Here is a 14,219-nt window from a genome sequence, read left to right as displayed (position 1 = left end):
GGTATGAGAAACTTCCTCATTTGTCAGGTATTAGACTATGTTACTCTGTTGATGGTGGAGAGCAGAGCAGGAGTCCTGAGCTTTCTTTCTTGCAAACTGAATATTATCAACCCTTGACATCAAAGTGTTCTGTAGCCTAACCTCTGGGAGTGGCTAGTCCTTATGGGTCTTAGGTTGGAAAGTAGCAACTTTCCTAGTCCTCCCCTCCTCCTTCAGCTATGGCTAAGTAGGAAAGAAAGGCAAAAGAAGACTTAAGTTTTTGCTTCTCTTGCCTTAGAAATAGTACAGATTCAGGGAACAGAGTCCTAGATACTTGAGGCATCTGGGGAAAATACCATAGACTTATTAAGACCACCTTCCTTCCCTCTCGGGGATGCCAATCCAACTTGGAATGTAACAAGTAAAAAATACTCTGAATTTTTTTTTGGCGCAGTCGAGTTTTCTGTACTGCATATAATGCTGTATAAAACTTTTGCCCATGGCCCATGAAACGTTCAGCCAAGGGCCAGTGGTGGCCTGTGTTGTTGGTACCTATAGCCGTTCTAGGTACACAGTCATGGCTAACTTTAACCATAGATAAAAACTACGGAGGCTAGAGGGCTGCAATTTGTTATGTTTGATGGTTGAAGGGTGGATGATCAACATAATTTGCAGCAGCCCTCTAGCTTCAATACATTTTAAGATTTGAGGGCGGACAGAAAGTGTGGACGGACAGATGGATAGCGATCTCAATAGTTTTCTTTCACAGAAAACTAAAACTTTCGCCAAAGGTCAAGCACTGGGATCTGTGAGATCATTCTTTGCTGAAACACAAATTGAGAGTAAAAAGGTTTTGAAGGTGTAGCAGGAGGAAAACATAACAGTGGCAATGTGAAACAGTTGTTAAGAGAGGGTGGAAAGTAAGATGGAAGGAAGAGAATATGAACAGAGGTACAGTACAAGGAATGAAAGGGGATGCAGGTAGGGGCCGAAGGGATACTGCGAAGAACCTTAGATAATGCCTACTGTGCAAAGCTTGAGGTGTATTATTAATGGCACCACTCACCTACGTAGACTAATCTATTATACTTCCCCATAGGATTCTTCAAGATCTCTACCCTTGCTGGCAAGGTTTGAAAAGATGGAGAAAGGCATAGTAGTATTAGGAGCCAGTCTCGGCTACATGTCAGTGTTCTGAGAACATAAGAATAGTCGCTTCTCTGGAGGTTCCTGGAAATAATTGTGCTGTTTACACTGTACAACTTTGACAAGCAAAAAAGGAGGGCTCTGCTCTCACTTTGCATTTTGGCATTTGCAGTCGCACAAGTGGACAGTTTCACATCACTGGCCGGTAGAGAACAGGCTTGCAGTCAGCTCAGTGGTTGGGGGTCATCACTCCATCAGTGGCAGAAGTTTCAGTTGTATGTTGGAGGAGTTTCCCCTATGCTCTGTCTCTTAGTTTCCAAGCTAAACAAATTTTCACAGTATACTCTGTTCTCGTCCCATTTCCTGGGTAATGCATGGCCTGGTGGTGTTCCCGTGTGCATGAAATGTACCCTAAGTTGCTTTGTTGGTTTTTATAGTAAACACCCTGAATTTGTTGGTTTTTATAGAAGACACTGAATTATCAGAAAAATCAGTGTAGACTTTCTGAAACTTGGCAGCAAATGGTAAATTTAGGCTCAATTTCACTATATTTGGTGAAATTTTTTACCTGTAAATTCAGTATAGCTGAATGTAAAATGTCCATATTTCCCTTAAGTTTTATGCAGAAGAATCATATACCACTCAAAATGTCCCTTTTAATGAGCTCTTTCCAAAAATATATAAGCATTTACTTTCCAAAATGTTGCCAGAAATACATAGAAAACCTAATAATTTAACTCCCTAAGAGAAAATGGTCAAATCATACAATATTAAAGAATACATGGTTTATATTAACAACAATGAACAGAGCAAAACTGTACATACTAAAAAAATGATAGGCTATGCATATATGACATTCCATACACAGGAGTTTACAGTAAATTTTGATAAAACTATTTTCAAAATGTGTCCTTATTGCCATTACTATCAAGTTGGATCTTTTTCATTGTATTAACATTAATAATTGATGATTATTCACTTTGGAAAAGTTCTCTAGCCAATAAAATTTTGAAAAAATATCTTGAATTGCCCAATTTCAAAAGCAAGCAAGCAAAGTTGAGGGGCCATGCGCAATAACAGCACTTGGGGGCGACACTCATTTCTGTTTCCTTGCCTTTTGGAGCCTGTAGATATGAACCCAATAGAATGGCTACTGCATTTTTATGGTTTACTTCCCATAGAACTTCCTTAAATACATCCTTATCCGTCACACAGTTTGATGTAGTATACACTGGCATGAAAAACTTTCAGGGAACTCTTACCTACATAGACCAACCTGTATTACCAGAGACTTGTGATGAAGGAGTATTACAAGTAGTTGGATTGAGTCAACTGATACGAAGAGGAGTTCAGCGGTATAGTACTCTGCTTAGGATTATTTCACATGATAAAAATTGCCTTAGCATGTCTTGTAGAATATGTTGATAGGGAGTGCTGTCTTTGGGGTCTGTGTCATAGATTTTGTTTTAAGTGGAAAAAACTGTCAGCTCACTAAAAGGTTTACAGCTATTGAAAGAGTTCTTTGCAAGGTTACAATGGGTGGTATTTTTCCAAGAGGGTGACAATACACGAAAGTACCAGGAACAGTTGCACATTTGAGATGTAGATTTCACAAAGGCTAAGAGGAGAAAATTTGACACAACTGAAAGAATTTGAGGCTAAGCGTGAGACATTGTTTCATGGATTTGATGATTTTGTTTCAAAGAATTCTGAGAAAAGTGAAACTTTAGATATTAGGGCAATTTCATTCATCTTGTGTCACATGTGGAAAGCTTGATTCGCAGTGATTGAGAAGGCAATTGGTTACTCCAAATTACGTAGTCAGTTCAGTGCCTACATCCACTTTTTGCTGCCTCTTGTTCAACTAACTACTTGAGGTGGTGCTCATTGTTTCTCATAGACATCTACAGATTACCAAATACTGCAACAAATCACCAGGCATTCATGGAAGGAAAATTTGTGGTAAAGCAAACTCGGGAGATTTCAAAGCAGTTGGATCTCATAGACCTTAGAGTAAACAATTAATAGATCTCAGAAGTGTCCTGCAGGAATCAACGGCAGTTCAAGGAGAAAAAACTGTTGCCAGGTAGAGGATAACAAATCATGAAGTTATTACAATTACAAATTTACACAGACAAGTGTCAGGTTCAAGCCCAAGCACGCATGAATCAGATATAGAGTAGTGTTTTACAAAAACAAATTTGTCTTGTAGGGAAATATTCAAGCAATTATAACTCGTAGAAAGAAATGAAAATCCTTTCATAATATACCTGTAGAGAAAGGAAGATTTCACAATACCATGGCAAATGAAGCAGTAACTGAAGATATCAGGAAACAATTGTTAAATGCTGAAAGCATTGGCAAGGCCACAAGATTTTCCGCAAAGGAAGATTTAGCATGAAGTTCGTAACTGTCAGAATTCACAGGACAAACCTTAACCCTTTTGCTTCAATCCATCGATCAAGCAAGTCATCAGGAAACTACCTAAGCGCCTCAGTGGCATGGTTGATTTGGTGTTTGCTTCTCACCTCGGTGGTTGCGGGTTCGATTCCCAGCCATTCCATTGAGGAGTGAGAGATGTGTGTTTCTGGTGATAAAAGTTCACTTTCGACGTGGTTCGGAAGTCATGTAAAGCTGTTGGTCCCGTTGCTGAATAACCACTGGTTCCATGCAACGTAAAAACACCATACAAACAAACAAACAAACAAAATCAGGAAACTACCATCAGAAATCAACTCAATATAAGGATGCCCTCTTGTATCGAATGCTTGACGTTGCTAAGGAACGAGGGCATTCTACGGAGGAATTCAATATGATGTTTGCTCTGCTGCTTATCTGTTTGACAAGGATGGCCTAATAACCACAACAACCAAGAGTTCCATAGTTCATGAGTTGGAGAAACAACTGAAAATTGAGAATCAAAATACACCATCTACCTTCATGAAGACAGACAAGTTTTATTGTAGATGCAATGGCCAATGTTTGCAAAATAAAGACATCTAATATAAGAACATTTGAAGAGTTTTGTGACCATGTTAAAGGCAGCTCAGTGTATTACAAAGTGTGCTTCAAGAATGTTTAGTATTTGATTCTTATGTTGAAAAATCAATAAAGGATTCAGTGTCAGAAGAGGGCAAACAAGCTTCCTACAGAACTACAAGACATTATTAAGGAAAAACACTTTCCAGTGGAGATGGAAAGGCTTTGGCCATCAATTAGGAACAAGACAAACTTGGAGTCCCTCCTTCATCGAATGGCTTTAGATAATCCATGAAAAGATAAGGCACTAGAGATCTATGTTAGCAATTTCAGAGGTCCAGACGAACATAGTAACCTCCCCTCATGTAAGTTGTCAGCTGGATTGGTGTTTGAAGTTCCAGAACTGAATTCTGATGTAGAAGAAGCAGACCTACAATGTACTGTTCATGCACTTATGCAGTTAAACAAGGATGCAAACAACATGTAATCCTTTCATATGATACTGATGTCTTAATTCTATTCTTGTATCTCAGGAATAAACTTTGTTATCAAGGGTGAAGTGAACTGTGGATCAAAACTGGATCTGGGGATTCAATCAGATACATGTATTCCCATTCTTACATTGACTGGTCAGCTGGGGAGGAAACTTTGTCAAGTATTGCCTGCTGTACTATTACGTACTGAATGGCTGCAGCTACACAAGTGCTAGTTGATGATCTCTTGGTGCTAACCTATGGAAAGAACCCAATACCCAAGGAATTCACACGGATGTGCAGTTGTATAGTGTGGAACATACCACTGCTTGTGTTGCTATCATGTTCGTTGCTACACTTTTTGTAAATGTTCAAGTGGCTTGGTTGTAAATGATTTAAACTAACAGTCCCTTGGGTATAGTATGTGATGAGGACTTTATTACAATCAATAGACAACTACTGTCCTTCGTCCATTACAATTTGCCTAAATTTGACTTAGAAGATTTAGCCATAAGATTGGTAAAAATGAGAAATTAAAATCAAATTGGTAATATACTTGTATTTAATTGAGTTATTATATATGTTTTTAGATTATCCTTTGACATTATAGAATGTAAACTCAGTTTGAACAGAAAGATCATTTTAAACTTACAATGTAAGAATAAAATCACTGTATGCCATATAACTTATATATGTGCTGAATTACCCAAGAAAAAGTTCTCTGGTGCCCGTACTGGGACTTAAGTGGATTAATTCTGTCAAAATAATTGTCATGGATTTTTTAATTAGTTTAATTCAATTATTACATTTTCTTGATTTGTCCTAGAAATGAAAAATATTCTTGCTGAAATCAAAGATTTTTCAGTTAACAGCATAAATTTTTTAAATAAAACAGGTTTCTTAAATGAAGTCTAATTTTTTTTTCTCAGGATTAATCCCTGAGAACCAGCCCGAGAAGAGTCTACTTAAGACTCAGAGGTCTGGAAAAACTAAGCCCTATTAATAATAATCTTGATTTTTCCTGTCCTGGTACCCTTTCAACTATAACTTACTAAAATGGCTTCATAGGTTAATAAAATTGTTGCACTTTAGCCAGAATTGGTAAAGTCAATAAAATTTAAGCAAATTTTATAATCCAGATACTTTCTTAAAATTTTATTTGCTAGAGAACTTTTCCATAGTGAATAATCATCATATATTAATGTTAATACAATGATAAAGATCCACTTTCATAGTAATGGCCATAAAGTGATATTTTGAAAATAGTTTTTATCAAAAGTTACTGTAAGCTCCTGTGTGTATGGAATGTCATAAATTGCCTATCGTTTTATAGTACAGTGTTGCTCTGTTGATTATTGCTAATATAATATATAAGCCATGTATTCTTCAATATTGTATGATTTGATCATTTTTTCTTAGGAAGGTAAATTGCTAGGTTTTCTCTGTTTCTGGCAACATTTTATTGATTTATGACTTGATATTAATCTAAAAGGTAAAGGTTTATATATATATTTGGGAAGGGCTCATTAATGTCAAATTTTAAGGGAGATGTGGGCATTTTACTTTCAGCTATATTGAATTTATGGGTCAAAATTTTCACCAGATATAGTGAATTTGATCCTAAATTTCTCACCTGCTGCCAGGTTTCAGAAAGTTTGCACTAATTTTTTTTCTTTTTATAATTCAAGGCGTTATTATAAAAACCAACAGAGTAACTAGGGTACATTTCATGCACACGGGAAACCCTCAAGTCCATGGCCTAGGTGGCAATAATGGAATTTTTATTCCATTATTCTAGGAAGGATCTGGTGTTTACGGCTTATGACATTTATCCTGTTTTTCTCATCTAGTGATTGGCAGTGTTGGTCACTCGTGTTTCAAGCTGATTCTGGCCACTCTTTGTGACTGACAGTCATGAGGCATCTATTATTGCTGCTGCTCACGACTAGTGACGTTGTAGGTGGTCAGTAGGTCGCAGACTCCCCATTCACTCTTGGAGACTATCTCCAAACTGTACAGGCCTTTAGGACTTTTTTTTTTTTCCTCCATCAATAGCTGTGTTCACATGACGGGGAGCTAAACCTGTCATTTGGAGTTACCCAAGCACCTTATTAGCTCTTGAACAGTCTTGTTCGAGAGGTGTTTCTTTCAAGACTGTTTGAACAGCATGGTCTTGGTGAAAAAAACAGCATGGTCTCAGTGAAAAATACCTAGTGAGATTTTACTAGCATCTTGTCCAATTTTCCCCCTCCTGTCCTGAGTGCAATTATAGGACTTGTAAGCTCCTAACATGAGATATGAGTTTTTTTCTCTAACTCTCCCCACCTGACTTTGGTTGGTGGTTCCTGAAGGAATATTTCCTTAAGAAGCCCATTGTGAGCCACGTGACTTCTTAAGGGACCTGGGCTCTTAGTTTGAAATACCAGCTCCTTTTCTTCAACTTGAGCTTATATCAGACGTGGTGTTCGATAAAGGGTTGCGATTTCATGGAAGAGGATGTCACTCACTGTACATGATCTGATTAAGGATACGCAAAGTGAGGGCTTAGAACTGGCCTTAGCTCATGTAGATGTATTTCATGGTGCTTCTAGGCCATGGGGTTCCTAGGCTTTTCTTAGCATGACCACATTCAGCAGTTCAGTGCTGCCCCAAGTCAGAATATATATACTATAAATAAAGGTAATGCCACGCAGGAAAAGTGAAAAGATGAGAAATGTCGAGATCTTTTGATCTACATGATCCTTTACTTGAGGCACAACTGATCAGAACAGAGCAGAAACAGTACAAGTAGGCTTAGTATACAACTGACATTACAGGGTTAACATGAGGTCCTAACCCTCCCCCCCCAAAAAAAAAATAAATAAATAAAAATTCCAAGTACATATTTTAACTTACCAATATTAGCCTGGAGGATGATATAGTGGCTGGACTATTTTTTTCCTATATCCTTTGTGGATTATCATTTAGGCCAAAGTACAGATGGGATGGGCTAGTACAGGTATCTCCACTTTGAGCACCTTGTCTTAGAATAGTGTCTAGGTTGCATCTCCCTCCACTTTCCCTCTAACAGGGAAAGGCAAGGGGAACTTAGGTAGAGCCACTCAGTTCCCATGAAGAGTAGCTGCCTTCCACTTTAAATTTCCTTACAGGGGATATAATTGTTCTCTGATTTATTTATTTATTTTTTTACACGAGTACCCTTACTTAGGGAAGGAACCCAGCCCAGGGCATTACTGTTTAGGCAACCTTTTCACTATAGCACTAGTAGGTTAGAGGAGTCATATCTCTGGATTGCATTTGCAACCAGGATCATGAGATTTCTGGATGGCATTCAACTCCAGTCTTAGTGAATAATCTCCCATAGAAAAGTGTTTTGTACTTCCTTATGAACAAGTATTATATTTTAAAAGTAGTTTTTATTTTCCCCCTAGTATTTAAACCCACCTCAGCCACACCACTTTGTCCTTGTGGCCAAAGGAAAAGAGGCTAGTGTCAGTCAGAGTGGAGGGCTTTCCTCCCAAACTCACCTCCCTTAACCATCAGTTAACTTCTTTGTCGTTAAATTCAATAAAAATAAACTTTTAAAATTGATTTTTCCTGTATTTTTATGGGTGATGATAAAAGAGTTGTATGAGAAGAATTGGAGATAATGTTGTCATTTAAGGAACAACACTGCAGTTCCTATGGTGTCTCAGATTTTCTTAGTGGCTGATGTTCAGTAATCCATATACCTGGTACTCTTGCAATAGTCATAATTTTTTTTTTTTTTTAGCACAGACAAAACGATATTTGAAGCAGGGAAGTAAAACTATACGTCAATAACAAGCATTACAGACAATGTTATCTTCTAGGACATTTTACTGTCTGATAATAAGTGATGTTATGTGAGTAGGAGGTCTTTATTACCAGTACAGAACTTTAATCATATCTTCACCATATACTTCACAATTAACTTTATAGTTCAGTAACAGACACTAAAGGAGTTCTATACTGTGTTTGGAAATTGTACTCTTAGATGTAAGTGAAAAATTACCTGATTTTGAATGACCTTACATTTACTTAATTATGGAACGCAGTTTGTACATTTATAAATTTCAATTATAACTGTGAAGGGAAGGAAAAACTTAAACAGAAATATCATAGTCATGAAAGGGCTTTTTGTTGTACAAAAATATTTACAACCAACAAATCTTAAACACTGGTGACTGTAGTGTGATGCCCACATAACGACCAAAGTTTTGAGTAGCACCAGGTCTTAACTGAATTCTGATTCTCACATCTCATCCCATTTATTCATCCACTAAATTTACACATTTTAATTACTTTGCATGCTGAAGTTAATGAAAAACACAACTTCATCCAAACATTCTATGTAACAGTCAGCGTAAGCACTGCAATAAATTAGTGTGATACATCACAGCTAATTCCAGCCACTGACCTTATCCAGTAACATCACTACACAATACAACAAACAGAAAACTGATCACAGATAGAACTCTCAATCTCACCCTGAGGTCACAGAGTGATTGAGAGGAAAAACAAATATCCATACAATGTTATCATTATATTATAGGTAAGTCTGGTCAGTGTTCTAAAATAAACTGTACACCTGATAACTTTGTTAGACCATTAACTTCTGTCTTCTATGTACATGACTACAGAAAGTGATGCACCATTACTACTACTTGTTTGAATGGTACAAATGGTTTATTCGCTCAGGTTAAGTGTTCTTGAAAGTGGCAGACTATCTTCAATCTCAATAAAATTCTTCAGGGTTATAATCTGTTGTGTACTCAGTATGTATATTATATATATATTTATATATAATATGCCTCAGTCTAGTTTGTCACTTGTTTTGGAGGAAAGATCACAACATGACAACCAGTTCACTTGGGAAACATAATCCTCATTGTACTACAGAGCTTTTGTAGTAGGCAGTGAAAAGAGATCTAGCTCACGAGTGTCATCAAAACCTTTCATCAGCAACCTGGAGTGGAGTGTAATGGCCATTCGGTATGTTTCCTGAGAGGAGTAAAACTTATTAGTTCCATGATTTTATATGTATTTAATTTTATACCTTTCAGTAATTATTATGAAATAAATTTGACATCAAAACAAATACTATGCATAAGATAAATAGCAAATAAAACTGTTGCAAACTATAGAGTCACTCACTTTGTTATGAAAAGCATTTATATCCTGTATAATATTTTACATATAAGTTTAGATGGGATTTTTACTAAAAAAAAAAAAATTTCATTATAAACTTACCATTTTCTCTAGCAGGTTGTGGTTTTGGTTCAATACTTCTTTTTGAATTTCTATATTTGACGAACTGATGTATACCCAAATATACAGCAGAACATACTGCAGCAGCCACTGCTAGACTTTGGAATACAATAACATAGCCATCTTTGACACCTTCATGTTCCCCAAGAACAGAACCTCCAATAAATGTTCCCAGACAACGGCCTGCAAGTTTGAGTCCATTAGTACTTATCTTTGTGAATCTTTTATAAAAATATAAAAAAAAAATTCTCTCTCAATCAATATGAATAAAACGAACAACTGAAAACTGCAACTTTTTCAGACTTGAAACATACATACCTATATTGAAATGGGAAACCCAGACTAAAGCTTGAGCTGTGGCTACAAAGCTTTTGGGAGCAAGCTTATATGCAAGGGTGGCTGCTGATACATTCATAAGGTTCAGGGAGAAAAGTTCAAGTGACTCCAGAGGCAATGCCCACCAGGGGTTTTCAATGTAAGATAAACCTTGGGAATAGAAAGGAGAATTAATAGAGGACATACAAGAAACAAAAATAGAAAAAACATGTTTGACGAGTTTTGCCTCATCAAGATCCTTACATTTCTTAAAGAAAAATTTCTTTATGTGCATGGTTACCAGTTTTTTTTTTTATTGAAATACGTATACAAAAATACTACTTCATCACAAGAGCTTAACTTTAAAAATATAATAAACATCATGTTGGAAAGTAACATTCATTGTGCATGTTTTATGAAGTTTTCTAATTATTATGATCATTCTTTATTTTCAAATCTTGTGGATTATGCACAACGTAGTAGTAGTAGACGTTAATTCTAACAGTTTTACCTTTACATTTTAGACTCACCAGTTTTCCAGAAGTTATGTTCCAGATGTGATCAAATTATGGAATGATCTTCCCAGTAATACAGCTGACTTGTTGGAATTATGCACTCATCTCATTTCATGGTTGTAGTGTAATATTTAATTTTTAAAATTTCTCTTAAGTTTGTTCTTTGCTTTATCTTTTGCTGTTTTTTCCTTTTATGTGCTGAACTTCTATTTCCAACCAGGGTTGCAGCCTGGTTAATAATAATGATAATAACAAGTTTTACCCATGGGTATTTAACAGCCCATTTAACCTAGTCCCACATGACCTAGTCCAACAATGCAGAACACCACTTACAAGTAAACATTTCATATGACTGTCCAGTTGTTAGTAAACAGTGAAAATAAAGTTTTTGAAACAATTCCATATAAGGAACTCTGTCAAAAGCTTCAACATTTTTAGTTTATATGCAATTGTTAAGTTTTTTTTTAAGTTTTTTTTATAATTTATTATATAAAATATAACATTTACAAGGAAGCAACTGCTTTGAGCAATGATGGCCTGGCTGCTAAGGTATTCTCTTTGGTGCGATTTCAACTAGACTAACACTGATCTATCACCACTTCAAAAAGAACACAGCTTTTGTCAATATGCTATTGTAATGATATGTATAATTTTACCTGTAAATCGAATGCAGTAACCAAGGAAGGCCAACATAATAAGGTAGTGATGGCCACAATACTGCACAACTGCAGCACTCTTGTAGAGGAAAGGCAATGAGGGCACAATACCAACAGTTACTGTTAGTCCAATCAGTAGCCAAGAAGCACCAAGCTTGCTTAGGTAGATGTAAAGGAAGGTCTTTAGGTATCCCCAAAATGTTCCTAACAATATCATCAAGAAGAGCAACACACTAAGTTCTGCTGTTCGTATGAGCTGGCTTATGTTTTTCATCTGCAGAAGAACAAAAAAGAATCAGTATGTAAATCATTATAGTAATTATGACTTAGGCACAAGAATTATATGGAAACTATACATGAAACTAAAATATAGAATAGTATACCACTCCTACTAAAATATAGAATAGTATACCACTCCTAATAAATTATCAAAGGCATGGAATATTAAGCAACAGATTTGACTGCTTATCACCATTTACAAAAAGGGCTGAATTGAAATGTTAATGAAAATTATAATGCATATGTAAACTTACCAGGCTTCTCCTTTGCACCTGGACTTCAATAGGGAGAGCAAAAGTAACGGCAGCAGTCAATAACATCAACCCATCAAACACGTAAAATGCTGGAGCATAATTGTATTCCCCAAAAGTTCCAACCTTCTCATCCATCAGATAACCAGCCAGTGGTGAAAATATACCTGTAAATATTAAATAAATAAAATTAAAATACTTTATTACTGTCGTGGATCAATAATTATAATTTTTTTAAAGTCAAGATACAGTTGCCATATTGTATTTGATATTTACATCTCTTGACCTAATAATTTGTTCCATTTTTTCATTACAAGATTAATATAAGTTCATATTCAGCTCTCCTGGAAGACCAGTTAATTTCCATGGTGTGGTCAGATGCTCCACTGTATACTACTACATACTATATACAGACTAGCTTGCTTGACAAGGAGCATATCTTGTAACACTTTTAAAAAGCAATTTGATAGCATGTACAGTCATACTAGACTAATTGGAAAAGTTTTATACCTATTTTTTGTTTCTTCACATAAGGGAATCCATAGCTACGTATATGATCGACTGATAAATAATAGCTTACACAAATTCAAATTTCTTTATCGAACCCAATATAAACAATATCCATAATTTTCATCTTGACTACTCCTTCAGCTTCGTTTGCCTAGGATATCTATCTTCTTTATATCTCTGTTGCTTCAATATATACTTCTCATTCAAGAAAAAATCCTTCATGCTACCTACAAAGAGTAAAAATATCACATGTCTAGTTAGTCTATTAAGAAGTACTGTAATTCAAAAATTTAAAAGAACAAATGATCCTGGAAACACTTACCAACAGCAATAAGGCCACACATCTTCTCCCTTCCATAATCCCCTTTGTGCTGGTGCACCATTGTAAGGGCAACAGCTTCTAAGAGTGATACCAAGATGGCAGACATCATTTCTGACAATGCACGGACACCAAAATATAACCACAGGGTCAAGTCTGGGTTGCCGGTTTCAATCTTGCACCCATGTTTATGAAGTGGGCCACTTGCATTTCTCTGAAATCAAAATTTAAGTAAAACACTGTAGTGCTGATATACAGAATGAAAAAAGGGTGACACCAGGGCGGAAAACAGCCAGTGGACCCTTTCTGATAGCAAGAAAGAATGGTGTCAATGTCATTTGATAAATGGCACCTTGAAGTAGTGTGAAATCAGAATTTCCTTCAACAGCCTACTATGTTATAAAAGTATGTAATGTACAATCAGTCCTTTCAAGTGGAGCTTCCAGGTGAAATGAAAGGTATCAAAGTAGCTACAGTAAATTATTTGAGTCAATTTATCCTGTATTTTAAGCAATTTTACCCTCATATCAGCATCAGTAATTTTAAAATTAATGCCTTTTCATACATTAAAAATCTTTAATTACTCATAACAACTATTTCCAACTATGATCCATTCACTAGTATTTAACTTATTCTCCATTTTGCTTCCAATTTTACCATTTCAGATCATGTTCTTATCTGTGCACAATTTGGATTAGCAAAGGAAAATACGTTCTAGTGACTGCTAACTCAAAATTGTTTTGGAATTTTCTTCAAAAGTTACTGCAGTTGAAAACCCCATCCGTTCAAAAGAAAAAATTATGGCAAACTTTGCACATGACTGTATTTAACAAACTCATGTTTCCAAGCAAATGACCCAGTAGTACAGTTATCTAGGTAATTCTGCAGATACTTTCAAGTTAAAAACTTCTAGGTAATCTTTCTGCAGTGCAAACTGGCATCATGAATTCTATCAAAATTTAGAATATTAATGAAGTGTAGCACATTACTTGGCAATGGTTTTTCTAATATAAAACCTTTATAAATAAATCCAATAATTTACAATTCCCTATCCTTTGTCACCAGATCCTTTTGGACATGCTCCAAAAGAAGAAGAATGCTTTTACCTGATAATGCAAGCATCTGGGACCACAGCACCATGATGGCACTAATTTTGAGTACTTTCCAACTAAATTTAGCACAAGAAATGATGGGTTAGGAAGTGAGCATCTCGTGTAAATTGAGGAGTTTGTAGAAACAAATAATATTTTACACATTTCATTTAACAAAGCATCATTACGTAACTGTAAATTTCCTGAACAGCTATTTAGGCAGGAAGGCATTTTATTGTATCAAAGTGAGAGTAAACTAGGTTGCTTGTGGGAGACAGAAAACAGATCTCCACACACACAAGCTAAAGGTCAGGAACTGGACTGGAATCTTGGAAAAATTAGAAGGGTCATAGTTTGTGGTATAAGGGTTAATCAACATGAAATGGCCAAATCTTGTTCACTGACAAGGCATAGGCA

At 35.9% G+C, this 14,219-nt stretch overlaps 1 protein-coding gene across 2 annotated transcripts in view; it reads right to left on the bottom strand.

Moving 5' to 3' along the window:
- Positions 1-8,712: 8,712 nt before the first annotated feature.
- The window catches only part of LOC135215791 (major facilitator superfamily domain-containing protein 6-like), a 211,976-nt gene continuing 206,469 nt past the window's right edge, over positions 8,713-14,219 (bottom strand). For both annotated transcript variants that reach the window (XM_064250745.1, XM_064250750.1), the window contains 6 exons: positions 12,715-12,925; positions 11,886-12,049; positions 11,353-11,626; positions 10,185-10,352; positions 9,849-10,049; positions 8,713-9,599 (listed from right to left, as the gene is read on the bottom strand). In XM_064250745.1, the coding sequence (XP_064106815.1) occupies positions 9,544-9,599; positions 9,849-10,049; positions 10,185-10,352; positions 11,353-11,626; positions 11,886-12,049; positions 12,715-12,925 (1,074 nt within the window). In that variant the 3' untranslated portion in view covers positions 8,713-9,543. The remainder of the gene's footprint in view (positions 9,600-9,848; positions 10,050-10,184; positions 10,353-11,352; positions 11,627-11,885; positions 12,050-12,714; positions 12,926-14,219) is intronic.

This window comes from Macrobrachium nipponense, chromosome 19 (assembly GCF_015104395.2).
Source record: "Macrobrachium nipponense isolate FS-2020 chromosome 19, ASM1510439v2, whole genome shotgun sequence".
In the NCBI taxonomy this organism is placed as follows: domain Eukaryota; kingdom Metazoa; phylum Arthropoda; class Malacostraca; order Decapoda; family Palaemonidae; genus Macrobrachium; species Macrobrachium nipponense.
Note: the sequence above shows the minus strand (reverse complement) of the source record. Positions and strands in the feature narration are given on the sequence as shown.